This window comes from Pseudogymnoascus verrucosus, assembly GCF_001662655.1.
Source record: "Pseudogymnoascus verrucosus strain UAMH 10579 unplaced genomic scaffold scaffold_40, whole genome shotgun sequence".
Lineage (NCBI taxonomy): Eukaryota > Fungi > Ascomycota > Leotiomycetes > Thelebolales > Thelebolaceae > Pseudogymnoascus > Pseudogymnoascus verrucosus.
Genome location: NW_017263691.1, coordinates 142656 through 168404, shown reverse-complemented (window position 1 = coordinate 168404; position 25749 = coordinate 142656). Strand labels below are relative to the sequence as shown.

General features: G+C 52.4%; 12 protein-coding genes across 12 annotated transcripts; 8 read left to right on the top strand and 4 right to left on the bottom strand.

Moving 5' to 3' along the window:
• Positions 1-36: 36 nt before the first annotated feature.
• Positions 37-733, top strand: VE01_07843 (uncharacterized protein; the record flags this gene model as incomplete). The annotated part of the gene is made up of 4 exons (XM_018277275.1): positions 37-166; positions 251-299; positions 543-676; positions 729-733. The coding sequence occupies 4 exons, from the start codon at positions 37-39 to the stop codon at positions 731-733; spliced, it is 318 nt and encodes a 105-aa protein (XP_018127997.1).
• Positions 734-1778: 1045 nt separating this feature from the next.
• VE01_07842 (uncharacterized protein) lies at positions 1779-3764 on the bottom strand (the record flags this gene model as incomplete). Its single annotated transcript, XM_018277274.2, has 3 exons — positions 3524-3764; positions 3374-3475; positions 1779-3326 (listed from the first exon to the last, which is right to left on the bottom strand). Exons 1-3 carry the CDS (start codon positions 3575-3577, stop codon positions 1779-1781), a joined length of 1704 nt encoding a protein of 567 aa, XP_018127996.1. The 5' UTR covers positions 3578-3764.
• Positions 3765-3950: 186 nt separating this feature from the next.
• Positions 3951-4574, top strand: VE01_07841 (uncharacterized protein; the record flags this gene model as incomplete). The annotated part of the gene is made up of 1 exon (XM_018277273.1): positions 3951-4574. The coding sequence occupies one exon, from the start codon at positions 3951-3953 to the stop codon at positions 4572-4574; it is 624 nt and encodes a 207-aa protein (XP_018127995.1).
• Positions 4575-4842: 268 nt separating this feature from the next.
• On the top strand, positions 4843-6382 carry ZPR1 (nucleolar zinc-finger protein; the record flags this gene model as incomplete). Its single annotated transcript, XM_018277272.1, has 2 exons — positions 4843-5040; positions 5096-6382. The coding sequence occupies 2 exons, from the start codon at positions 4843-4845 to the stop codon at positions 6380-6382; spliced, it is 1485 nt and encodes a 494-aa protein (XP_018127994.1).
• Positions 6383-6772: 390 nt separating this feature from the next.
• On the top strand, positions 6773-8687 carry SEN54 (tRNA-splicing endonuclease subunit sen54). The gene is made up of 2 exons (XM_018277271.2): positions 6773-8387; positions 8480-8687. The coding sequence occupies exons 1-2, from the start codon at positions 7059-7061 to the stop codon at positions 8483-8485; spliced, it is 1335 nt and encodes a 444-aa protein (XP_018128009.1). The 5' UTR covers positions 6773-7058; the 3' UTR covers positions 8486-8687.
• A 237-nt stretch (positions 8688-8924) lies between these two features.
• Positions 8925-13881, top strand: VE01_07837 (uncharacterized protein). The gene is made up of 4 exons (XM_018277270.2): positions 8925-8940; positions 9008-9047; positions 9101-9628; positions 9876-13881. Exon 4 carries the CDS (start codon positions 9898-9900, stop codon positions 13369-13371), a length of 3474 nt encoding a protein of 1157 aa, XP_018128015.1. The 5' UTR covers positions 8925-8940; positions 9008-9047; positions 9101-9628; positions 9876-9897; the 3' UTR covers positions 13372-13881.
• Positions 13814-14990, bottom strand: CYP10 (Peptidyl-prolyl cis-trans isomerase-like 3). Its single transcript, XM_018277269.2, has 2 exons — positions 14684-14990; positions 13814-14622 (listed from the first exon to the last, which is right to left on the bottom strand). Exons 1-2 carry the CDS (start codon positions 14759-14761, stop codon positions 14212-14214), a joined length of 489 nt encoding a protein of 162 aa, XP_018128016.1. The 5' UTR covers positions 14762-14990; the 3' UTR covers positions 13814-14211.
• Positions 14991-15249: 259 nt separating this feature from the next.
• On the top strand, positions 15250-18249 carry VE01_07835 (uncharacterized protein). Its single transcript, XM_018277268.2, has 3 exons — positions 15250-16421; positions 16520-17404; positions 17485-18249. The coding sequence occupies exons 1-3, from the start codon at positions 16344-16346 to the stop codon at positions 17725-17727; spliced, it is 1206 nt and encodes a 401-aa protein (XP_018127961.1). The 5' UTR covers positions 15250-16343; the 3' UTR covers positions 17728-18249.
• A 922-nt stretch (positions 18250-19171) lies between these two features.
• Positions 19172-19682, top strand: VE01_07834 (uncharacterized protein; the record flags this gene model as incomplete). The annotated part of the gene is made up of 2 exons (XM_018277267.2): positions 19172-19338; positions 19467-19682. The coding sequence occupies exons 1-2, from the start codon at positions 19231-19233 to the stop codon at positions 19680-19682; spliced, it is 324 nt and encodes a 107-aa protein (XP_018128014.1). The 5' UTR covers positions 19172-19230.
• Positions 19683-20060: 378 nt separating this feature from the next.
• Positions 20061-21256, bottom strand: RHO4 (Rho GTPase). Its single transcript, XM_018277266.2, has 3 exons — positions 20739-21256; positions 20480-20683; positions 20061-20404 (listed from the first exon to the last, which is right to left on the bottom strand). Exons 1-3 carry the CDS (start codon positions 21039-21041, stop codon positions 20069-20071), a joined length of 843 nt encoding a protein of 280 aa, XP_018128012.1. The 5' UTR covers positions 21042-21256; the 3' UTR covers positions 20061-20068.
• A 166-nt stretch (positions 21257-21422) lies between these two features.
• VE01_07832 (uncharacterized protein) lies at positions 21423-24429 on the top strand. The gene is made up of 3 exons (XM_018277265.2): positions 21423-21806; positions 21894-23480; positions 23552-24429. The coding sequence occupies exons 1-3, from the start codon at positions 21656-21658 to the stop codon at positions 23635-23637; spliced, it is 1824 nt and encodes a 607-aa protein (XP_018128013.1). The 5' UTR covers positions 21423-21655; the 3' UTR covers positions 23638-24429.
• Positions 24430-24469: 40 nt separating this feature from the next.
• On the bottom strand, positions 24470-25664 carry VE01_07831 (uncharacterized protein). The gene is made up of 2 exons (XM_018277264.2): positions 25324-25664; positions 24470-25274 (listed from the first exon to the last, which is right to left on the bottom strand). The coding sequence occupies exons 1-2, from the start codon at positions 25496-25498 to the stop codon at positions 24487-24489; spliced, it is 963 nt and encodes a 320-aa protein (XP_018128010.1). The 5' UTR covers positions 25499-25664; the 3' UTR covers positions 24470-24486.
• Positions 25665-25749: the final 85 nt, after the last annotated feature.

The window sequence follows — 25749 nt, the reverse complement described above, 5'->3', positions numbered from 1 at the left end:
GCACCTCCAACCCCCCAAAGCCACAGGACAAGAAAAATGGCAGACTCGAGCGAAAAGCAGCTGAGCAGATGGGTGACGCTGGTGAGCTACGACGGCTTCGAGTTCGTCGTTCTCCGCGAGGCTGCCTGCATCAGCGGCGCCATTCGCCGGATGCTGGATCCGAAGAGTAGGTCCAGTCCACCACACACGCACGCGTTGCGTTGCTTTTTTTTGCTATACAAGACACTGGGAACGGACTGACGGCGGGCAGGTGGATTTGAGGAGAGCGTGAAGAATAGATGCGTGTTTGAGGAAATCAGGTAAATACCCTACGTTTGTGCTGCTGGAGTAAGGTGGGTGAGGAGACTGTCGGGTCGGTGATGAAGAAGCTATTTGAGCTCTTACAGACCCTCTTTCTGCCTCGCACGGAGGATGAGGATTATGGGGGCTGGATGAGATGCCATTACACTTGATCTGAGGCCTTTTCTGCCACCTGCCCTTGTGCGAGTGCGTGGGTTGTGGGATCGATAGAGGCAGATGCTGACGGTTGTTGGTTACTACAGTGGCATAGTCCTTGAGAAGGTCGCAGAGTACTTTTACTATAACTACGTCAATCGGGATAGGGATGGGGTGAAGGATATGCATATTCCTCCAGAGTTGTGTTTGGAGCTGCTGATGGCGGCGGATTATCTGGACAGTGAGTCTTCATGTCCCCTCGAATTATCTTATCAGCTAACGTGTTGTTGCAGCTTGAACCAGCCATTACTTCTAATGACCTCATGTAATGATATACGATAGATGGCGGGCTGGAGCATCTGGGATGGAGGCTGGCGTTCGACAGGTTGCCATGGCGCATAAACCGTCCGAGAAGTAGGACGCAACTGTACTACAGACGACTATTAATACAAGTACAATTTCAAAATTCTGGTATGTTTTACGGGGTGAGATGAAGTGTACGAGCTTGGTGCTCGACATCCATTTGAGCATATGCGTTCTTCTCCACTCTTCCATGAGCATGAACGTCTATAGATGATGGAAGAAACATAACTCCCTCTAATTCTGTTCTCTTCCAGGCTTGCAGAAAGCCGAGTATAGAAGAAGGACCTTATTCCAGGGGATACATTCCTTTCCATTTCTGTCTTTTTTACTACCTTACAAATAGATTCAATGAACAATACTTTACAACCATTCGCACATCTCCCGATCATGTGTCTGTTATCGCCGAATGAGGCGAACCAAGCTGGACTTATGTCCACAAAACATCCCATCTGAGCATATGCGTTCTCCTAACTCTCTCCTTGAGGTTGACGTCTAAAGATGATGGTACATTGAGTACGGATAATTATAAAAAATTATAAAATCCGGTCCCTCTTTTCTGGCCGGCCCTACGATTTCTACGGGGCCTGGACTTTTCTTGCTGGGGATATATTTCTTTGCTATATTCAAATAGATTTATGGCAACTTCAAATGATAGATAGGCGAGATATGTTTTAGAGACCTTGTGCTGCAACGGGTTGGAGATATATTTCCAGGTTGCACGATGAGGATATAGAATGTACATACACCCATCACAACATTGCATCCCACTGAGCCTTACATGAGTCGGATGTGCATAGCTGATGGCAGAACATATACGTCCCAAAGCAAAGTTGAAGTCGTAGCTATGCAATAGCCTCGGCTTTATTAGTTGGGGTATATTCTAAGCTAGCTACAGTAAAGTAAAGCTGGTGCTTTTGCCATACACTTACATCCTTGATGGCATTGTATTTCCTCCTCCAAAAAACCCATGATCTCTCTTCTCAATAGCCCCTCCCTCTCCCCCTGCCACCATCACCTCCTCTACCTCTATTCCCACCAAATCCACCGCCTCTCCCTCGACCACCTCTACGTCCACCGCCTCCACCTCTCCCGCCACCAAACCCATCCCTCCTCACTTCTGCAGGCGCCGGCCCTTTTGCGGCCCTCGCCTCCTTTTCCTCATCCGTCGCAAAGAACTTATTTTCGATTCCCAACAACTCACAATACGCCACCATCTGGGGGTTATTATATTCCTTCGGCTGCTCACTGATATTAAGCGTTGGAGGGACACCATCTTGCACTGGCGCCGTGATGACGAAATTCTCGGGCACCTGTAGCTTCCCCTTCTTAACGATGTTCTCTTCAACCCACACCTCTTCTGCCTTGATAAGCTCCCTGTATTTTTCTTCGCCTAAATCAGAAGGCGGCCGAGCATCACGATCACCGAGGACCAATGACGGTGAGAAGGCCCGTGTGATGGCGAGCCACTCTGGGTCGTACGATAAATGGTACCGAGGCCAGCCAGACGCCCCGGTAGATCCATCAGCGCCGCTCTCGGCGGATAGAGGGGGATAATTCGGCGCTGGAGGCGAGGAGGCCGAAACTTCGAGTAATTGGAGGAATTTGCGGCCTGGGAGGCATTTGTCGAGAGCGAGGAAGCGGACGGTGCTATTGAAAATGGTTTCGGGGACTGGTTGGCCAGGCGGCAAGCGAGAAGAGGGAGCAGGGCGGGAAAATGATGCAGGGAGGAGGGCACGGAGGTCGTCGGAAATGGAGTCGGTAGGCTTTGTGGTAGCTGGGGCCACTTCTGGTTTTGGTGCGGGTGCAGGAGGCTCGTCGTCATCGTCCATGTCGAGGTCTATCTCTTCTTCATTCTTTGTTGCGGTTGGGACGATATTATCAGTGGCCGCAGCTGCTGGTGTTGCGATTGTTTGTGGCGTAGAATCTGCAGTCTCGTCCTTGTAGATCTTGGTCGCAGCAAATTTGCAATGCATATGCGCCGCGAACCAATACGGGGGACGTAGTCGGTCAAGAACATATGTAGCAGCCTGGCTACCAAGCGTCCCATCTCTAGATTCTTTCTCAAAATCTGGTTTCATTCTCCATAGAGCTTTAGCATTGCCATGATTCTCGATTGCTCTCGGCCAATCGTGGCTGATACCGATATCAACTTGTGTCCGTACTTGCAATAGTTTCCGAACATCCAGCTCTCGGATATGATATATAGACTTGATATCATCTTGGTTATATGGCAACCGCTCGTGGTGACTCTTGTTGTAGTTGTACCCCTTCCATATCCCAGACATACCTGATATGCGCAAAGGGCCGAGTCGCATCACGTTGGCGGCTCCCATATAATAGATGTTCGGTGCCACCCAGCCACCATAGTAAAGTTCCCACAAATGACTACTTGCTTCATGATTGCCTCCAACGAATATTGTCAGATAAGGGGCTTTGCGAATGCCGCTGTAGTATTCGTGGAAGTCGCCCAGTTCCCGAAATCTAGCGGGGACTGACATGACAGTCAGGTCGAGGACATTTCGAACAGCCTAGACTTGTCAGATCAATTACAGATAAGCTAAATCGGAATATTAACCTGGAAATCTCCCCCAATGATCAACAAGTCAACATTTGGCCAGCCCCTCTCCTCGCAGGCCTTCTCTGTTGCGGCGTAGATGGCATTCAATGTGCCATGGCCCTGCGATTAAGTTAGTTTTAGCAAAGGCTGGAGTTTCTGTAAGCTTACACAGCCTTCCACGGCAACCCTTAGGCCATGTATATCTTGCAGAGAGTTATCCATAGCAAAGTATCTTGGGAATGCCTGGTGGATTAAAACGGCGGATGAGGATTCAAGCTCGCGCAAGGCTGACCAAACTTCACGAGACGTCACAAACCCAATTTTTACTCAAGTGGACCTAATTTTCGAGATTATGCTCGGTCCTATCTTAACCAATATTGGAGAAGCTATTTTTCATCTATACAATTCTTCAAGCAAACCAAATGCATGTTTATGTAGCTTCAATTAACCTTCGTCCGAGACACGTACGTTCACGTGACCATTGTTCCTGCGAGGCTGAAGAAATATAAAAGCTTGGCTTGATTGACCGAAACTTCAATCCTGCCCCTGCACAAACCTTCAAACCGCGCATCATAAGCCGAGGATTTAAAGGAAGATGGCTCAAGATCCGGGGGCTGCGGGAGCCTTGTCAGCACAGCTGAAATATTTGACCGACGCGGCTCATCTAATGGCATTTTCAGCACCTGGCTCTTCATCGCACCTCATGTCGAGATGTAACCTATTAATGTTCTCAAACGATATCAACCAGTCCGACTCTCACCGAAGGCATGTATGCGGTGGTTGCGGTAACATAATGACCCCAGGATGGACCAGCACGGTCAAGAATGAGGTGCAGCGCCCACCTAGGAGTCGGCAAACTCGCAAGAGGAAGGCAAGTGCTATCACCCAGGCAGCAGAGCGTTCCATGGTCTACACCTGTGACCGTTGCAAACGTGAGACTCGCCAAGTTATCACTACAACAGCTCTCCCACGGATAGCCTCTCGTCGCGCAGAACAGTCAAACCTAACCTCAGGGGAAGCCCCAGAGCGCCTTACCAGCGCCTCCGAATCGCAAGCTGCAACTCCGACAACGCCGTCAGCGAATGCTAGCAGCAGAAAGAGAGCGAAGAGCCGGAAGCAGGGAGGTCTGCAAGCCTTGTTGGCCAAAAACAAGGAAGCCTCACAAAACTCAAGCAGTGGCTTTGGTTTGGATCTTATGGATCTTATGAACAATGGTTAAGGGCCACTTTATGTTACGTTATAAGCCAGTTACCAGCCATTGCACTTCACCGATTCAGTTCACCACCCAGCTTGGCCTGGCGCCAGGCACTGTCCAGTTGGTGGACGTTGGTGGACATTGGTGGACGTCGGTGGAGCCCTAGCGCGGGGTAACAAACCAAAAGGCTCAGCCTCGCCACAACGTCACAGAAAATTTTGTGGAACCCCGCCGCCAAAACGCTCTCTCTTCGTCAGCAATCATATAATTTTCAAAACAACAAACCATCAATATGTCTTCTCCAGAGAGTAACCCCAAGCCGGATGGCAAGGCTTTCGATGACTTCTTCGACAGCATCGGGTCGAAGGCTGAGCAAGTAAACTCCTCCAAGGCCAAGGATGCGACAGATGCGACTCCCGCCGTGGAAGAGGAAGAGGACCAGAAGGTTGTGGACGAGATCGAGAGTCTGTGCATGAACTGCCACGCAAATGTATGTATCTTCTTATTGCTGAATGTCATGAATATTTCTAATATTATTGCGATAGGGTATCACTCGACTTCTCCTCACTCGAATCCCTTTCTTCCGCGAAATCATCATTATGTCCTTCAACTGCCCGCACTGCAGTTTCAAAAACTCCGAGATTCAGTCCGCCGGCGAAATTCAACAGAAGGGTATCCACTGCGAGTTGCGACTCACTTCCCTGGCAGACTTTGCCCGTCAAGTTGTCAAGAGCGATACGTGCGTGGTGAAGTTTATCGAGTTGGACGTCGAGGTACCCGCCGGCCGCGGACAACTCAGCAACGTTGAGGGATTGTTAAGCATGATTTTGGAAGATCTGGAGGTTGGCCAGAAGGCAAGAAAAGAGCAACAGCCAGAGGTCTATACCGCTGTCGAGGCGATTCTTGTCAAGGGACGAAAGATGCTGGACGGGGTGGCATTCCCCTTCCGCGTCTCTCTGGATGACCCCTCCGGGAATTCATTGATTGAGCCAGATCAAACAGATGGTGTTGGAAAACTGCTACGCACAGAGTATCCTAGAACGCCAGAGCAGAATGAGGCGCTTGGTTTGGGTGATGGTTCCAATGAGGAGAATAATGCGGCCGGGGGTGCAGCTGCCGCAATGGAAGATGATGATATTATCCCCAACGAGGTCTACTCTTTCCCAGCAACATGTCCTGGGTGCACCAAGCATTGCACTACCCACATGAAGATGGTGGAAATTCCCCATTTCAAGCAAGTTGTTATCATGTCGACTGTCTGCGACCTATGCGGCTATCGCTCCAACGAAGTTAAGACCGGCGGTGAAGTTCCAGAGAAGGGAAAGAAAATCACGCTGAAGGTTGAGAGCGAGATTGACCTGGCCAGAGACATTCTGAAGTCTGAGTCTTGCGCCCTTGAATGCCCGGAGCTCAAGTTATCCGTCAACCCCGGAACGCTCGGAGGACGATTCACAACGGTTGAGGGCCTTCTGACACAGATCCGCGACGACCTTAAGAATCAGATCTTTGATGTCGGCGACGCTGGGGGGGATTCATTGCAAACTACCCAGCAAGAGAGCTGGACTAAGTTCTTTGATGGCATCGACGCTGCAATCAAGGGCGAAGTAAAGTTCACAGTTATCCTGAGCGATCCTCTCGCAAGCAGCTACGTCCAGAATCTCTGCAGCCCCGATGATGATCCTCAGATTACCTCGGAGGAGTACGAAAGGACTGCGGAGGAGGAAGAGGACTTGGGATTGAATGATATCAAGACAGAGGGTTATGAGGAGGGACATGCCGCAGATGTTAAGGCTGAGCAGGATAGAAAGGATGAGGAGGCCAAGAGTGCATAGAAAGTAAAGTAGAATACTAAAGAGTAAATAAATCAAATTAGAATAACTATTGAGTTAGTAAATATTTTTCCACGAGACTTAATTAATGTACATTATGTCAATTGATAATTGATATTTAACCTCTTATTTAATAATATCTCGCATATAATTTGCGATTAGTAACCCTAGCCGGGGTAGACCTACCATTCAACGGATAACCAATATTTTAACATGCTTTGTTCATTTGTATGTGATATTTTTTAGTAAAAAAAATGCCTAGTGTTTCCCTCGATAGCATTATGTATGTTTCATCCAATATAAAAACTTGAGTGAATCAAAAAAAATTGAGAGCCGCAGGATTCGAACCTGCGCGGTTTCCCACTGCGGGAATCAAGGTTTCCTTGCGGATGACCTAAACACAGCGCCTTAACCACTCGGCCAGACTCCCAGACTAGATTGATTTTCCAGGCATACTTAGGTACACTAGGCAAGAAAACAATACAAAAGTACAAAAAGTACAAAAAACAAAACACAACACCCCGCCCACCCACACCTTGCTTGTCCAAGGCCGACGCAAGTGAATCTCAGCCTCGCGGATATTTTATTTATCGCCAAAGCCTTATCGACGGCCCTGAGCCATCCGCCGTCACAGTCACACGAACATTCCACAAAGGCGGAAACTGTAACGAAACACGCCATGTCGGAAGCGACGATGGATGAGGATGCGCCATTGACGACTCTCTCCAAGGGCCCTCAGCATGACGAGAACTTCGACCCAGACGATGAGGTGCAGGATTACCGCTTCATCGCGGCGATGAGCTCAAGTGGTGGGAAGGGCACGATCCCGAAACGGGGAGAGAAGGACTTTGAACCGCATGGGACGAAACATCAGGAATCGATTTTGGATGCGAGTAGGCAGGCGATGCATGATGCGCTCGACTATACGAGATCGCATGGCCCGAAGTCTTCGGTGCGCGCGTGGTATTTTGGGGATGGAGTTCAAGAGCCAAGGTCACAGAAGAGGAGGGATAAGGATACACAAGAAGGGAAGGAAGAGGAGGACGAAGAGACAGTGGATATCCTCGATCCGTCTATAAGAGGGAGGGGATTGGACAGAGATATGACGGTCATGGTGGAATCGAGCAAGGGAACTCATTTCCGAACTATGGGGAAGACACCTATGGGAACTAAGTCGGCGAAGCTGTGGCTGCTGCCTGAAGAGACTCTATATCTGGTGGAGAGAGGCAATCTGGACTTGTGGTGGCCGTCACGGCCGCTCCAGGCTGTGCGGTCCCAGACGGGGAATTATGACCTGGAGGAGGGAACAGAGGATGGTGTCCCGTTAAGCTTGCAGGCCGCATACAGTCTGTTTATCGGGGAGGGAGAAGGGTTGGTGAGCATGGAGACATACCAGGTTTATGCGAATCTCAAGAGGACGGGATATGTTGTTTCCAGAGCACCACCAGCAGCGACCACATCCGAGGAGACTCCCCACCCACAAGAGTCATCCAGCCTTTTCAGCTGGCTATTTGGCAAAATATTCGCATCCGAACCCAAAATTCCAGCCCCCTACGGACCTCTTGTTCAACCCGGCTTGTACAGGAGTTATACCCAGATCTACAAACAACTCTCCATCATCCCCGTTCACAAACCCTCACCTGTTCCCAGCACCGTCCGCCCTACACCAAAGCTAGAGGTTACCTTTCACATCTGGAAACCGATCCGCATTCCCACATTCGCAAAATCGAATCCGGGGGAGCCTGATTTCCGGATTGCCGTCGTGTCCGCCAGAGATACCGGTGTGCCGACGCTGGAGGAGATCGCAGGCCTTCTAGAGAGCACGCCGTGGGATCCGCCGAAGAAAGAGTGGGCTGGGGATGCAAAGAGCTATCAGAGACTGAAACACGGGTTTCGGAATGTGATACTGGCGGTGGTGGACCAGGGGATCATCAGTTACCTGAATATGAGCGAGGCGGCGTTCGGGGAGGAGAGTCTTTATGGGAGGTTTGATAGAAGCGGAGGAGGGGTTAGGGGAGGGAAACGGGGTGGTGGTGGGCGTGGAAGGGGAAGGGGACGTGGGAGGGGTCGGGGCGGTAAGCGGTGACGGGCGGTAAGCAGTTGTAAGCTATAAGCGAAGACCCAATGAAAGTTCCGGTTGCATCGTTATAATGCACCGACTACTGCCTGAAGTACCTTTGTTTGAGTAACCCTGTCGGTGCCTTAAGGAATAAGTTGCTGTAGATATGTTAATAGACAACGTACACAACATATAGTAAGTAATACAGGCTACAGGCAGCTAAATGACTCGGGCTATTGCATTAAGGGATGGGATGTCTATATGTACTGTACATATAGTATCATGCGCTAGATTAAGCAACTGGCGCTGGTATATGGATGTATCTCTCTTCTAGGTAATAATATAGAGTTGTTTGTGACTCACACTATATGGATCATGACGATGACGATGACGATGACGATGACCATGACCACTGTTTGTGTGCCATAAAGAAACCAGAAACAAAGCAACAACACTTTGGTGCCAAATATCAAATTATGTTGTGATCGTTTGGTGAAATTAGGTGTGTTAAGTGACAATAACTTGGCAGTGTGTAGGCGTAGAGTGGAGCCTTAGGCTAAAACTACTAGGGAGGGATTATCGGATCTCGCTTCCTAAGATGACGGTTAGGTGAGATGGTACGTACGGAATGGGTAAGAACTACTGACACACTCATATTCTAGTAGAATAGAGCATATTTGTTACATTACGAGGTACCCTTGTATAGACAGAGGTAATCTTACTACAGTATAGTTTCTCTAAGGTTACTTTACTTACTTCACTTCAATTTCTCAACACCATCGAGACATTATCCTGTTCCAACTCAACAACACAGCCCTCCTCCTTTCCCCAGGTGATCGTCAAATATTTGTTTGAGGTTGCCTTAACCTAACGACGCTTACCCTGACTGGTCCGACTCTCGCAACTACCTAGGCGCCCGCAGCTTCTGCCACAGTGGCTAGCGCATTCATTTAACATTCTTTGTCAACTCGTACTCCTAGTTTGATTCCTATTCGCCTCGCTTACTCTCCTTTCACCCTTCGCCGTTTGAGGGCCGCCCTAGCCGACGAACCTGCCAGTCTGTCAAAAGCGAATCTCTCCTAATCTCCCTAACAAAGAAATTCACCCACCATCACTTCACTTCCTCGGGTAGTTGTTTCATCCTCTTCATCATCATCAACTCACTTCTCGCAATAGATGGAATCATCAAAGTAAGTATTCTATTTTATCATCATTAGGGTTCTTTCTCGATCATTAAGGTCGCAGCCACTCGTTTGAGTTTGGCGAAATTCGTGGGGGTGTTTCTACGATGCTTTTTCATGCGATCATCTACGCCCTAGTTTGCTAGACTGCATCAATCCTATTAGCACCTCCACACATCACCTTCATCAATGTCAACCATCCTTTGTGCAAAACAAACGATAAAAACTTATTTCAGCTACTGACTGGACATCACAGCCAAGTCAGCAATTGAGGAACGATGTTTGCTCCAAGTAGCATCCAGAAAGTTCCACCTGGCGAAGGTGAAATGAACAAAGAGAACGTCGTTTCCACAACCTCAGATGCTGCTGTGGCAGCTCCTCCAACCGCAGAAATGGACACTGGAATAATCCAGCCGGTCTCGAGCACGCCACTTCCTACTTCAGAAGAGCTGGTTGTACAGACGACTGGGGCCATGGATTCTGTTACTCAGCCAAGCACGGATCAACCAAGCGCAGCCCAGCCAAGCACAGGGTCTTCTACGATATTCGTCAATCACAATGAACCCGATGATTCCGACGACGAATCTCCCATTCTCGGGCGAAAGCGCAAGAGAAACTCTACTAACGTTGACTACCTCGCCGGCTTAGCAGGAAAAGCTGAGCCCACCGAGCCAGCGGAGAAAAAGTCTGGATGGACGTGGAAAGGCACTCAGGGCCCAACATGGAAGGGCCATGAAGTGAAGCACGGGGTGCCGATCGGAGTATGGAGCTTGTCAGATGAGCCGATCGATGAGAGAAAGCATGTACTCTACGGATTTCTAGATCCCAAACTTGCATTGCATGGCCGCAAATATCCCGAGCGCAAGGACGGATCAAAGTACACTGGGAACTTTCCTTCAGGCACCGGCACATGGGCGGCAAAGTCGCATGAGTGGCTGCTGGATCCTCACCTTAAAGGTCTCTCTAGGAAAGAGTTAACTGAGTACGTCAGAATTAGAGTTCAGACTTGGAACAGAGAAGAAAAGCCAGAGGTGCGAGATGCCCTCGATCAGAGTGCAGTTGCAGAGGCAAAAGAAATTGCGGCCGCTTCTGAATCCAATGTTAAGATCGAGAACAAAGGCACTAGCGCAAAGAAATCTAAGAAAACGCCTCGCAAATCAAATGAAGGCAAGCCCGATAAGAGCACGCCTGGGGGTTCCTACGACGGGCCTTCTTCATCTCCAAACAGTTCGACCACGAAAGGTCCAGAGCAGGTTTACACACCTTCAGCGAATAGAGCGGCGCGTAATGACAGCCCTCTCGACATGAAGCCTCCTAAAAAGTCACAAAAGGCTTCTCCTCTCCCAATGCCCATCCCAGACGCAATTCGGAGCATTACTGGTTCTCCAAGTCGTTCGGAAACTCCACCAAGAGAGCGATCAAAGTATGTCATCAAGGGCAAAGATGTCCTTATTGGCTACTGGAAAGATTCTTCAGAGCCCGAAGTCTTCAACAAGCACGCGATGTACGGTGTTATCCAAGCCCACGGCGTCTTCCGCGTGAAGGTCGTCCCGGAAACCCGAGACGGTCGGTATCTCAAAGATGGAAACTATCCTAAGCTGTCCGGTGGGTGTTGGGTCAACTACGATACTTGCGTCTTCGAAAAGTACCTCAAAGACCTGATTCGCACGGAGATAGAGGAGTATTGCCGAATCTGCGTGGCGGACCCAGACTATAACGAAAGGGAACAGGGACCAAGTATCGACAGAGCTGTGAGGGAAGCGAAGAGAATCGTGGCCGAGAAGGCGGCGGCGAAGGGGATGAACATCATCGAATATAATCGCAAGAGAGTCGACCAACTGGAGCAAGGCGCCCTTGCCAGAGAAGTTGAGAAGCAGAGGAAGAATGGCGAGGTTGTCGTCACCCCCTTGAAGAAGGTCGAAGTTAAGCACACTGCCAAAAGATCCGACAAGGCCGCCAGTGATGCTAGAGCCCAGATGGTGAGGCAGGCCAGGATAGAGGCTAAAGAAGCCAAGGAGAGAGAAACTCTGAACTCAAAGGGAGATGCGGATTTGGCTGAGGCGATTCGCCGTAGTACATCTGAGCAAGAAGCACTAGAAGCTCGGAAAAAATCCATGCTGAATTCCAATGCCCCACCTGCCAAACCGGCGGAGGTTAACAAGAGCAATAGGGCTGAGACCAACAAGAGCAATGAGGCTGAGGCCAAGAGCAATGGGGCTGGGACCAAGAGCAATGGGGCTGATGCGTCTTGGACTCGACATGCCAAGGACCTTACCGCTGCCTACAGCCACCTCCGACAGGGCAACAACACGCCGACATCCACCGGCAGCAGTGTAGCCGCCCCTGAATCCGACCGCAGCAAGTTCCACCTGCTAGACCGAGAGACGCAGAGGGTGAAGATGGAAAAATGGTGCAGGATGAAGGTGACCTCTCAATACCACAACCTGGATAGAGAAGGCCAGAGACGACACGTCGAGAAACACATCGACCAGTTGATCGCCAAACAGACTGGCGCTGCTACGCCCAAGAGACCTAAGAAGCGCTCTCGAACTGGGGATTACCCGGCTCAGCTAGGTGGTGGTGCGGTTTCAGCGCCTTCTCCTCTCTCGGATATGACGAGGGCGGTGTCGACACCAGCGACGGCGACGCAGGAACCGGCCGTCCGACCGGGATTTGCAACCATGCTAACCGCTGCAGAAGCTGCTCCGGTGCAGAGATCTGCACGTACTGAGTCTCCGGCTGTTAATAAATGGCCAGGCGTGGGTAGTACCCGAACAAGCTTGTCATTGCGATCTGTACTCAATGAACCGATGACGCCTATTCCATCTGAAAGTGAGGTGACTCCTCAGCCGAAGTCTGTGGAGAATACGGTGGATGTTGCGATGGTTGATGCTCCGGTTGAGACTACAGCGCCAGTGCAGCCGCTTCCTTCGAATTCTACCCCGCCTGCTGAATATAGCGCTACCCCGGTGGCTACTGTTGAAACCGCGGCAGTTCAGGATAAGTCAAGCATGGCGACTACTCAACCAGCACCCATGGAGAACACATCAGCCAACCAGCCATCCCGCGCCGCAACCCAGGAAGCCGCCTCTCGCCCCTCCCACCCCTCAGCCGACGTCCCCATGGCCGACGCCCCACACATCGATTCAAAGCCCTACCTAACCCAACCCCCCCGCGACCCCACCGCCGCTCCATCAACCCGCCCATCCCATCCCGAAACCGACCAATTCGCCCGTCCCCAATTCCCATCCCAGTTGCACCACCACCAACAGGTCTTCTCCACCCCGCAGAACCCGCGCGGCGTCCCTGCCGATAACACACAGGGCTTCATGTCCGCCCCTCCCCGCGCCTACATCACCCCTTACCCCACCCCTCCCTTCGCCGCCGCAGCAGCGCCCTCCAGCGCACCACCCGTTCGCGCACCCGCCCTACCTCCCGCACCGCTAATTCTGCAAGCCCAAGACGGGATTAAATACTCCTCGGACCCTTCTAGCGAATTCGGGGATCTGCTGGTTAGTGTTGATAGAGAGCTTGTGGATGTTGATGACGAGGAGTATACGAGGCAGGTTGTGCTTGTTGCGAAGAAGGCGCCGAGACCGCCGAAGGGGGGGGAGGAGAAGAAGGTGGGGGGAGAGGTGTTTAGGATGGTGGGGGAGGGGGTGTTTGGGGGGTATTGGGTTGGGGTTGAGAGGAAGGTTACGAGGTTGGGGGGGGAGGATTGGGTGAAGTTTGTTGTTCTGGTGCCGTTTTAGATGGATAAGGGGGTGTAGGTTTATGGGATTTGGGGAGGTTGTGGATTTTCGGCGTTTGGGGGGAGGTCTTTTGATGTTTTGATGAAGAGGGGTTTATTCAGTGGATCGGGGAGGCGGGGTGGTTGTTCTGTTGTCACCGGCTCAGCTCAGAGTTCAACTTTGGGTCGGCGATGGCCACAGAAACCCAATCCCCGGAATACGACCGCGAAGAAACAAATGTCTGATTAACTGAAGGGAGCGATGGATTTTAAAAAGGAGCTATGGTATCTATGGTATGGGTTTCGAGGTATCCGATCATTCAGGGAAGAATTTTCAACAAGGAGTAGTGGTGGGATGAGTTATTGCTTTGCGTTGGTTGAGGGAGATGATAATACTGGGCTTTTTGTGGCTTCAAAATCAGATTGATCCAATACACACGGAAGAAGTCAACGTTATTGTTGTTGTTGTTGTATTAGCTAGGTTTTTGCTACTTTGAGATAGGCTAATTGAGGTATTCTAAATTTGTTGGTGGGGTGATCTGTGGTGATTTGTGTGGGTGCTTGGGTATATGCTGCATCCTCTCACTGGCCTCCTTGGATCTGAATATGGCTCTGGGTGCTTATGGTGCCTGGTGAATAACTGTGACCAGATAACTGGACCAGATATCTGCACCAGACACTCCTCTATCACCATTCCAGAGGTTATCATACTGGCCGGCAATCTTCCCACGGCCTTTTCGGTAACCGCTGTCCTTTCCCTTCCCCTCTCTTGGCCCTCCCTCCCTTAGAATCCTCCCCCTTTTCTCTCCGACCCCTCCTTCCCTTCCTTTCAAATAACCATCTATCTTTCCAGCACTTCCCCTCACCCCGCTAACGGATTCGCATGCACCGTAACCCTCTCAATCCTAATATCTTCCACCGGCCTATTCTTCCTCCCCACCTCCACCCCCCCCAACTTCCTCAGCGTCTCCATCCCCTCTTCCCCCACCACATGTCCAAACACCGTATTCACGCCATCCAAATGCGGCGCCGGCGCGAGGGTGATAAAAAACTGGCTGTTATTCGTATCAGGCCCCTTGTTCGCCATACTCACGATCCCAGCGGCGTTGTGGCGGAGGGAAGGGCGGATCTCGTCCTCGAAGTCGGTGCCCCAGATGGAGGTGCCGCCTTTGGGGGTGAGGGGGGGGGCGCCGGTTTGGATCATGAATCCGGGGATGAGACGGTGGAAGGGGGTGGGGGTGTAGTAGGAGGAGGCGCAGAGGGCGAGGAAGTTCTGGGGGGGGAGAGGGGTTAGCTGGGGGCGGAAATAGGGGGGATGGGGGCTATTTATCCACCTCTGCGGTCTTGGGAACGCTCTCGCAGAAGACTTCGATCTTCATGTCGCCGTGGGTGGTGTGGAGTGTTACGGACATGATGGATGGGTGTGTGTCTGTATTGTCTGTCCCGGCTGCCTCTACGGCGGGTTGAGGTAGGATAGGGTAGATAGGTAGCTGTACAGCAGCAGCAGCGGTGTGTGCGAGGTCGATCGATTGGAGGTGCGTGGTGCCGGTGGTGGTGGTGGTGTGTTATGTCATTTGAGTGCTTTCAGTTGCAGCGGCGGTGGTCTTTTGGGCCTGGTTATCTGCGACCAACCATTTATCGGGGGATCCGTAGGGCTGAAAGACCAAAAGCACGGCCGTACCGAGATTTTAGGTTTATACGGATTTATGATGTTTGGAGTACAGTGCAGTGCAGGTTATTTATTTTATGTATGTATTTTATGTTTTATATTTTATGTTTGTACATGCGCTGTAGAGTAACTTGCTGTAGTGTAGAGTAGAGTAACCTATTTGTGCACATAGCTGTTGTTGTATGTACTGTATTTACTCCTCTCCTCTCCTCTACTCTACAGTACATACAGCTGTAAACATCTATACACATCTCCCAGTTTGACATGCCGTCTTCTATCTAATACTACATTATTTATTCCTATGGGATCCTTTAATCCTTTAATTCTATTTAATCCCAACAGATCAACACATTATCCGCGCATTCACCACGAGGCTGAGCTTCATTCGTTGCGCGTTCTTGTTCGTGGACATCCCTCTCTGCATTAGCTGTATTATACCTTGCTCCGTGGGAATCTGTGGGAAGGAATGGACCGTCGTAATCCCATCCTGCTGAAATGAGAGAGGAGAGAGAGAAAGAGTAAGCGCCAACCTGATTCCGCCGCCTTACGTCTTCTCGGATACAGAGCTCCTCTTTGGCTATCCTGGTCTACCGCTGGGGCTACTACCTCTGCATCCTCTTGCTCTGGGATCTCTCCCTCCCTTATACCATACCTTCCTTCCTCCCTCTCTCTGTCTCTCTCCGCACATCCCCAGAGACCCAAAGCCTCACTTCCCGGGGTGGTTTCTCCTCGACTATTGGACTACTGGACTACTGGACTGCTCCTTCCTACTCCTCCTCCTCCTCCTCTTCACAACGGCACACCACACCTCTTCCCCACATCGCAGCTACCTCATTCACCTCTGGCCAGCTACCTACACTATAACCACCGCCAGCATCCCCACACTCGTTAACACATGCGCCCTGGAACCACCACGTCAACAAACTAAACATCTCCCTCCACCAACCTCAGCCCCCCTCCCCGACGCAGCCTTTGTCTTAGATTGTGCTTATCGCTTGCGACAAGAACGACGTCAAAGGTACACAAACGCCTTGGCACTCTACAACAAACAACCAGACCTATCCAAACCACCAAGCACCCCATTACCAGGACCTACATACTCGCTCAGCTTGGGCGCTGTAACCAGCAATTGTGCGCATTGACGACGAGGTCCTTCTACCCTCCACTCCAGGTCGCTGCCCCGACGGCAGCAGCTCCGGTCCAGACTGCTGGCGAAATAGAGCGAGTAAGCGCGAGACCGCGCAAGTGCCGTCGCCCACGATTCCCGAACAACAGCGCGAGAAACGCGAGAGGGTGACGAGATCGCACACCCCCTCCCACCACTCATGGCGGCGTTCGTACGGGTTCTAGGGCCGCCAAATAGCAACTTCTTGGTCGGGTACCCTGGAATCTCTGCTACTCTGGTAAGTCCCCCCCCCCCCCTTGCGACGCGGGAGAGAGAGGGAGAGCTCCGATATGCGGTGACGTCGGCGGGATAGCTAGCTAATGGTGTTCCACGCAGCCGCGCATAGAGGGCAAAGTCGAAATCCGCCCGAAGGAGGGCGTCTCGGCCCCGGTTGCCATATCCCTCGTCTCGATATGTTTACAGCGATGCGAAACGATACACCCCGCCGCCGAGCTGATCGTGAAGAAACACCTTGGAACGCCCCGGCGCGAGACGGTGGATATAGTGGGCAAGGAGCTCTTGTTATGGAAGTGCGATATCGGGAGGGTGTCGGAGAATGTGGTCATGATGGACCTACCGTTCGTGCTGTTCATACCGTTTGGGCGAGGAGGACAGGAGACGAACCGGAGGATCCCACCGGCCAGTCTGCAGCTCCCGAGCCGGACCGCAGAGACGCGGTATGAGCTGGTAGTTACGGTGCAGCAGGGGAGCGCGGACCAGAGCAAGTTCGTGACGCCGGTGCCGATACAGAGATACGATACGTTGTCGACGTTCGGCATGTACAACCGCCCGGAGTCGGCAGATATGGTGTCGGACCACCTCATCACGCTGGGCATATCACTACCGCGATGGTCCTACGGGCCGCTCGATCCAGTCAGCGTGTATATCAAGCTGAGTCCGAACCTGGACCATATGAAGAAGGCGACGAAGGTGATGATTCAGAAGATCACGATGGCGATCGAGGAGGAGATTACGTTTAACCACGAGGGCGACGAGCCGACGAAGAAGGTGAATAGGATTGCGAAGCAGACTACGCCGATTGGGGTCAGGATGCCCGGGACGGGCTATACCACCAACCTCGGTCTCGTGTTTCCGAGTAAGGAGAATAGGGATGCGGAGGGGATTATTAGGAGGGGCAAGCCGCATTTCCCCATGTACGGCGTCAACTCGTTCACCACGACAGGAAGCCTGTACAAGATCGAGTTCTTCCTGATAATAAAGGTGCGCCTCCCCTCCCCCTCAGATCGCCGACCCCATGGCGCCATACATAATTTACCTTACCTTACTAATGACGAAAACAGGCACACATGACAAACACCCGCGACATCGTCCTCCGCCAACCCATCATCGTCTGCCCCTTCGACCAGCAAGCGTGCAAGGAGGAAATGGAATCCATCGAGCAGGCCGCCAAGGACGCATCCCACGTCGACGCGAATAACCCCATGCTTCCCGCCCGCACCGTCATTAAAGCCACGGACCGCGACGCCCTGAAGGCGCTGGGGTTCACGTCGGTGGGGAACCAGAGGAAGATACTGATTGAATGAGGAAGTGACGTCGTTGGACGATTGTTGAGACCCTTACCGTGGCTTGCTTATATACCGAGGTAGTCCAGGGGAGGACCGCCTATCCGCCGCTGAGCTAGGGAGGGCGAGAGAGGACCCTGGATCGGATGATGCGGATGCGGATGCAGCGCCGGAATGACGTTGACGCCGTCTGTGACGCCGTATGTGCTGCGCTGCGCTGCCGATGGATTCGAGCGGCGCGACGGACGGATATGAATGACGAGCGATGTAATGCATAGCGTGTATACTTGATTGTCTGGGTGGGTGGAGCTTTGCTTTTGGGCGAATGACTGCACGAGTCCACGCATGCAATGGCCGGTTCATGGGGGATGGGAATGGTAGGGGAAGGGGTGCATGCAATGGCTGGTATGGGATTCTGGAGGGAAAAGGGGGGAGGCAAAGAGTGTTTTTGGATGAGAGGCCCGATGGGCGCCTCTTGTAGTATACCCGCGTTTTTAGCTAGGCGCTGTGATTGTGGCGTTGGGAGTGGGAGTGGTAGAGGGGAGGGGAGGGGATGGAATGGAATGAATGTTTGATGACTGTTAGTGGGGTTTTTTGTGTGATGTGAGGCTATGTGTGAGGCTATGTGTGAGGCTATGTGGGGAGCGGTGGAAGTGGGGGAAGCGGTGGAAGTGGGGGAAGCGGTGGAAGGGGGGGAAGGGGGGGTGTTGTAGGTTCTGGGGACGGGTGGGCGTGGAGGGGGGGTTATGGGGATCGTAAAGGTTGGTCTGGATGCTGCCTTGGTGTTATGATCTCAGGCAGCGCTGATGAGGGAATGTGGAGTGGTAGTCACTGTGAGGGGGGTATTTAAGAGGGGTTGGGAGACTGCAATCGTTGAGAGTAGCTGACGAAGAAGTTGAATATCAGTTATTTCACCTCACCAAGGGGCGGCTTTTGAGCACCCCTTTGCTGTCTAGGTTACTGTAGTTGATATCTGCCGCCTTGGGGTTTTTTTAGATGGTATCTGCTGTCGTTGATACCTGCTGTCGTTGATACTGATATTGCTGTCGTTGATATTCTGCCGTCGTCAACCTCGCTATCACCACTCTTTCTTTCACCACAAGAGTAAGTAATCGCCCTGCAACCAACATAGTCGCTACACCCGAGATAACCGCCATCCATCCCTTATTATAGGCAAGAGGTTTTAGTGAAGTAACTCGTTTCTTTGCGCATAGTGATAAATTGACCCCGAGCGAGCATGTCTTCCCGTCTGAAATCCAGTTTAAGTAGTAATTTTAGGGCTTCGGGGTGTTATGATTAATCTATTGATTGATTTATAGATCATAAGTAAATAATATATTACCATGCCGTCCTTATTCCCAAGAAACCACTGGTATTATCGTAGCTGTTCTCACAAGAAGCTATCTCCATATGGCACCGCCTAAATAGTCCCTACCACCACTTTATCAATCGCGTATCGCGTCCACCCATCCCCCACCGCCAATCCACCTCCCACTTCACATCGTCACCACCTCCCCAAACAAAATGTCAACCACCACCAAACCCCCCACCGGCGCCGGCGCCAACAGCGCGCCCGGCGAACGCACATACTTCGAGACGCAGCGCGCTGCTCTTCTTGGTGAAATCGGCGTCGTATGTCCTCTCCCTCCCCCTCCCCTATCTCCCGCCCGCGGCGCGCCACCTCCTCACCCCTTCCCCACGCACCCCGCGCGCGACGAGACCCCGCAATGAGGACTCAAAGCTAACGCGCGCGCCAACAGAGCCTCGAGCACGTCCTCGCGAACATCAATAAACTCAATCGCTCCCTCGAGGGTGTGATAGCAGTCGGGAATGAGTTTGGGTCTGTGGAGGCGCTGTGGAGTCAGTTTGAGAATGTGATGGGGCATGAGCCTGTTGTGAATGCGGGGGAAGGGGAGAGTGAGGAGGGGGGGAGTGAGGGGGGTGAGGAGGAAGAGGGGGATGAATCGAGGGTTTGAGGGAGGGGGGGTTGAGGGGAATGGATGGGGCTGGGGAGATGGGATGGGATGGGATGACGGCGTTTGGGGGGTTGTTTACGAGATATCATGGGATGCGCTGAGGGCATAAAAGGCTGTTTTGTTGGTGAACAAGAGACAGAGACGGACGGATCAGTTGAACGCGAATTGTATTATACATCTATAATACCACCCAACGAGCTAAACGACAAAAGAAAAAAGAGATGCCATAGTAGTGCGACTTGCAGCTTATTCTTTCTCAGCATGCTAATGCAACCCAACCCCCTCCCAATTCCCGCCCATCAAAATCAAAACTCCATAATCCGTCATAATCATAATATCACACACACACATCACCCCCCCTCTCCCCCCATTTCCGCACTCCCTTCTTACAAAAACCTGCAATTCCTCTTCTTCTTCTTCACCACCATCCCCCCCACCGTCCCTCCCTGCGGCGTCTGCGCCGCATTCCTCCGATCACCAGAAACAACAATCTCGATAGCTTGCTCGAAGATCTCGTCGACGCCCGTCATCTCCTTGCTGCTGCACTCCATGTAGCGCGCGCCCATCTTCTGGGCCACGGCCATGCCCTGCTCTTGCGTGACGGGGGTGAGACCTTGGGTCTTGAGGAGGTCGATGCACGTGCGCTTGGTGCGGAGGTCGGATTTGAGTCCGACGAGGACGAGGGGGGTGTAGGGGCAGAAGTGGAGGACTTCGGGGTACCACTGAGGGGGGGAGGTTAGTTAGTATTGGGGGTTTGGTGGAGTTGGGGAGGTGTGGAAGGGGGGGGGAAGAAGTACCTTGTCCATTACGTTCTCGAGGGAGTTTGGGCAGTCGATGGCGAAGCAGACGAAGAGGAGGTCGGTCTCGGGGTAGGAGAGCGGACGCAGACGGTCGTATTCTTCTTGCCCTGCGGTATCCCAGAGAGCGAGCTCAACTGCCTTGCCGGACTTCTTGTGGATGGGGTATGTGATGTAATTTTCAAAGACGGTGGGAACGTATTTCTGTTGCAGGGCCAGTCAGCACATGCCTCTCTGTTTAGTTCTCGAGCGAGCATACCTCTGGGAAATATCCCTGGCTGTAAGAGATAAGCAGGCAAGTCTTTCCACACCCTCCATCGCCGACGACGACAATCTTTTTCGAGTACGCTGGACCCTCTGTGACGTTCGTGCCCGCCGACTCTCGTCCTGTCGACATTGTGTTCCCGCTCATCATCGTGCTGACGGTTCCTTCACTTGATCGGGCGCTTTGGTCTCGACGTGTGGGTTTCCTTGTTGGTTGGTCGTAGGAGTCGGTCGTTGAGGGGGATGGGTCTTGGTTGTTGTCAGAGTAGCGATCTTGCTGATAAGCCATACGCGACATCGTTGTGGGTCGGCTGCGATACTGGGGATTGTTTTGATCGTGGGATCTTTAGAGATAATGTGACGGCTGCAAGTGTAGTTCAATAGCTGGAATTGATTTTTTTGTATGCTGGTTACAGTTTCTGTTGGGGATCAGGTCAGTTCCTATATTCGACCTGGCCAAAAGCTGGACCCCAAAAAGCCTGGTCTGGGTGTAAACATAAAGTGAGTTGGCGAAGCAACCACCAATCCTGAAACCATGAAACCCTTCCTTGGTCTCTAAAAATATGACCTATGAATTTTTAAGACGCTGGAACAATACAATTATAAACGAAACAATTCGGCTTAATTTTCCTCATTGTTTATAAAAATTAATATAGATATAATAAATATAGGATTTATTCTTCCGTCCTTTTTATTCTCTCCTCTTCAATCAACAGCCACTGGGCCAAGACATGTGTTTCTTCACGTGCATGGTTTGGGGGACGGCGGCAGGCCTCCCGACTTTGGTTGGCATTAGCCATCTTGGGCCACTTGCGCTTCACCAAATGTGCATTTCGATGCGCAAATCCTAGAACCTCTTCTCCTCTTCTCTTCCTTCTCCCCTACGTGCCATTTGATGCGCCAAATGAACCTATGTATTCTTCGCCCAATGCATCCCACGGCGAACTCGAGAAGTTCCCGGACCTCGACGATGCCGTGCTCCCTGAGATAGCGATTGACACGTCTCCCACGCCCCCCGCCTCATCGAACAATCACGATGCGGGGATGAGGAGTCTGGATCACTGTATGTTACGAAACGCAAATGGATGCGCTATACCAGCACCACTGTCGTGCATTTGCTTGACCAATTGCTAACTATTTGGCATCGCAGATAGACGTAAACTCCCACCATGGCGATACAAGTTGCGCCAGTCCCTTCTGCCCCTTATACGGCTGGAGACTCCATACTTGGCCTGGATGCAGGATAAAATGCGCTCACCAGCACTCGACTCCTACTTCGCCATCACTGCCAACCTCGGAACCCATACCTTCTTCATGGTCGTCCTGCCCATCCTCTTCTGGTGCGGATATACTTCACTTGGCCGCGGAATGGTACACATCCTCGCGAACGGCGTCTTCTTTACAGGCTTCCTCAAGGACATGTTATCACTTCCTCGGCCTCTCTCGCCCCCTCTCCACCGCATAACTATGTCTGGATCTGCGGCGCTCGAATATGGCTTCCCGTCTACCCACTCCGCCAATGCCGTCTCCGTGGCAGTCTATGCGCTCTTCACTCTTCGCGCACCGGACTGCCCCCTCGCCCCAACCACGAAGCTCATTCTCGAAGGTCTCTCCTATGCATACGCCCTCTCCATTATTCTTGGGCGCCTGTACTGCGGCATGCACGGCTTTCTAGATGTCATAATCGGGTCTCTGATGGGTGCCACCATCTCCATCATCGAGTGCGTCTACGGCGGCGACATCGACAACTACCTCCACAACTCGTCCTGGCGCGCCCCGCTCCTCGTCGCAGTCGTAATCATCATCCTGGTTCGCATCCACCCCGAACCCGCAGACGACTGCCCCTGCTTCGACGACTCAGTCGCCTTCGCCGGCGTCATGATAGGTTGTGAACTCGGCGACTGGCACTACAGCAACTCGTCATTCTCGTGGTCCCACCCCGTCCCAGCCACCGTGCCTTTCTCCCTCGACCACATGGGTTGGCCCATGGCTATCACGCGCATCCTCGTCGGCGTCCTCATTATCTTCATGTGGCGCGAAGTCATGAAGCCAGCCATGCTCAAGTCGCTTCCCCACCTCTTCCGCTTCATCGAGCAGTTCGGCCTCATTCTGCCTAGGAAGTTCTTCATGCCCGCTAGCGAGTACAAGAAGATCCCTGCAAGCCTGCGTGTCGATAACGTCATGCCCAGTGTCTCAGATCTGCCGTCGTTGCTGACGTCCATCCGTCATCCTGGTCGCGGACGCGCCGTCTCCATCGGTCCGCAGTCTGCAGCTGATGCATACGAGACGCTCGCGTACCGGGACAAGCGCCGACGCGAGAGCATGGGGACGCCATCGCCGAGCCACTCTCGGGGTAGCTCGACGAACAAGGCCACACATGTACAAACCGTCGGGTCGGAGGCACAGGGACTGAAGCTGGACACTGGCGAGGGGGGAGGGCTTTCGTCGCAGATTTCTCTGCCGAATGGGGTGCCTACGTCGTTGCAGAGCAGGTTGGGGGGTTATGAGCAGATGATGGGGCAGGGACATGTTATTGTTAGCCCGCCGACGCCGAGTACTGAGGAGAGGGTCCCGCAGGATTGGGATGCGACGAAGTTACGTGGGGATAGGGGGACGGAGGGGGACCTTATGGTGGGGACGGAGAATGAATTGGGTGAGAGAGAGATGTTTTCGAGGTTGGAGAAGCCGAGAGTTAGGTATGATGTGGAGGTCGTTACGAAGTTGGTTGTTTATACAGGTATGTTCTCCTCACAGCCCCCGGACTGCTATTTAACGGAATATGATGGAACTGGAGCTGACAGGAGATAGGAATCGGTTGGTTAGCAGTTGAGATCAACCCCATCATCTTCGAACTGCTCGGCATAGGAATGAGGGAGCACAGTCCGTACGTGTAATGACGAAGGCGCAAGTGGCAACGACATACATAGAACGATAGAGGCTGAAACGGGGGGAGGCGATGGATTGGGGGCCTCGCCCCGTGTACATTACCCAATCTCATGATACACAGTTGATGGGCAGACAGCGCCTGACTGCATTCTGGCTGATGACAGACACTGAGTGGTGGGTTCCGGCGCTGGGAGACTGACTGGTGGGAGACGTGGGGTTGGATACTTATGACTGACGGACGTGTCTGAGACACTAGCATTATCAGCGGACATAGTAGATTGCAAAGATAGACTGCGGTGCGCTGATATATATATATATATATATGTGCCCTTCATCAATCTAATCCTTATCCCGGTCCTCGTCTTACTCAGTTCCTCCCCGTCATCTCTGTTCCCGGAGTCCCAAACTTGGTTAAACTGCTGATGGGGACGCTAATCTCACCTCGGCGGAGAGGCGCTCTGTGAGCTCATGACCACCATATGATCTCCATTCATTGACGCCCTTTCACCAGGAGAAAAGGAGGCATTGAGGCAAAAGCCTTCAGGAACCAGCGAGTAGATAATGTCCGACGCCCTGCTTTGTCGAACGAGAGGTTTATTTCTACCAAGGTAAAAACTTAACTAAAGCTAGGATGCAAAACGAAAGCAAAGGATACGTTAAGCAACAGTACAAACGCGGCAAACGCTTTGAATATCCGCGGTCTTAGAGCGTACTTAATTACTATGCTGTGAAACATAGTAATTATCGTTATTCGAGTAACACTGGTCGTATGCACAACAATCATAATTTAAAAATAGGAGACATTTCCAATTCATGCATGATCTATAGATACAACCTACTCCCCTCACTTAGCTACTCTACGCCAGCTTCCCCTGCACAAACGGATGTCCCGCACTCAACCCCCCATCAACCGCCCACGCCTGTCCATTAACATAACTACTCTCATCGCTCCCCAAAAACAGCGCCACCCTCGCGACCTCATCCGCATGGGCACCTCTCCTCAGCGGGTTCAACTGCCCAATCTTCGCCTGCGTCCCGCGCTCCCTAGCCGCATCGTACATCGGCGCCGTCATTCCCGTCTCGATCACACCGGGGCACAGCGCGTTGATACGCACACCCGTCCCAGCGAGCTGGAAGGCAATAGTCTGAGCAATGGAAACGACGCCCGACTTGCTGCACGAGTAATCCGTCGAGCCAGCATTGGAGCGCAGACCAGCTACGGAGGCAGTACCGATGATGGAGCCGGAGGGGTAGGGCTTGGAGGGGGAGGTGGTCTGCATGGCTGGCGCGGCATACTTGGCAGCCAGGAAGACAGAGACGGTGTTTGTCTTCAAGGTGGCGAGGAACTCGTCTGCCTCGATCTCGGTGAAGATCTTAGGCACGCCTACGATACCTGCGTTGGCGAAGAAGACGTCGAGACGGCCGTAGGTGGCTAGGGCGTCATCGACGACCGCCTTGACGCCTGATGCCTCACCAGCGTCGAATTGACGGATGTGTACGTCGACGGAGGGGAAGAGGGAGGCCAGCTCACGCTTGTGGGTTGCGAGGTGCGAGTCGGCGAAGTCGCAGAGGTAGATGGCGCGGGCGCCGTTCTCAGCGTACTGGTGAGCTGTTGCGCGGCCGATGCCCATGGGGCTGTTGGTGCCTGCATTTGTGTTAGAGGGGATTGGTGGGAGGGAGGGGGCTGGACGTACCGGTGATGATTACGACTTTCCCTGCTGCGCGTGGGCCAGCGGAGGCACCAGCGACCTTCTTGAGCTTGGGGATGTTCTCGAAGGTGCCTTGGTCGGGGATGGGAGAGACGAGCTGCTCGCTGAGCGCTGAGAGGCGGCGCTTGGCGACGGAGGCGGCGGAGGATCGGGTGGACATGGTGGATATTATATGAAAGTTGAAGTGAGAAGGAGAGTTGAATTGGTTATTAGGGGGTGAAGGAATGGGTATATATATACTGGGGAGGCGCAGACTACCAGAGCATTGAACTGATTATTCTGGGCCTTCCTAACTTAGCTGCAGGGTACGTATTGGAGAATGCGGGGAGTAGCTTGGGGGGGGAGCCGAGGCCGAGGCCGCCGAGGCTGATGCGATAAGTACAACACGTGACCTAAAACACCTCGCAAGGC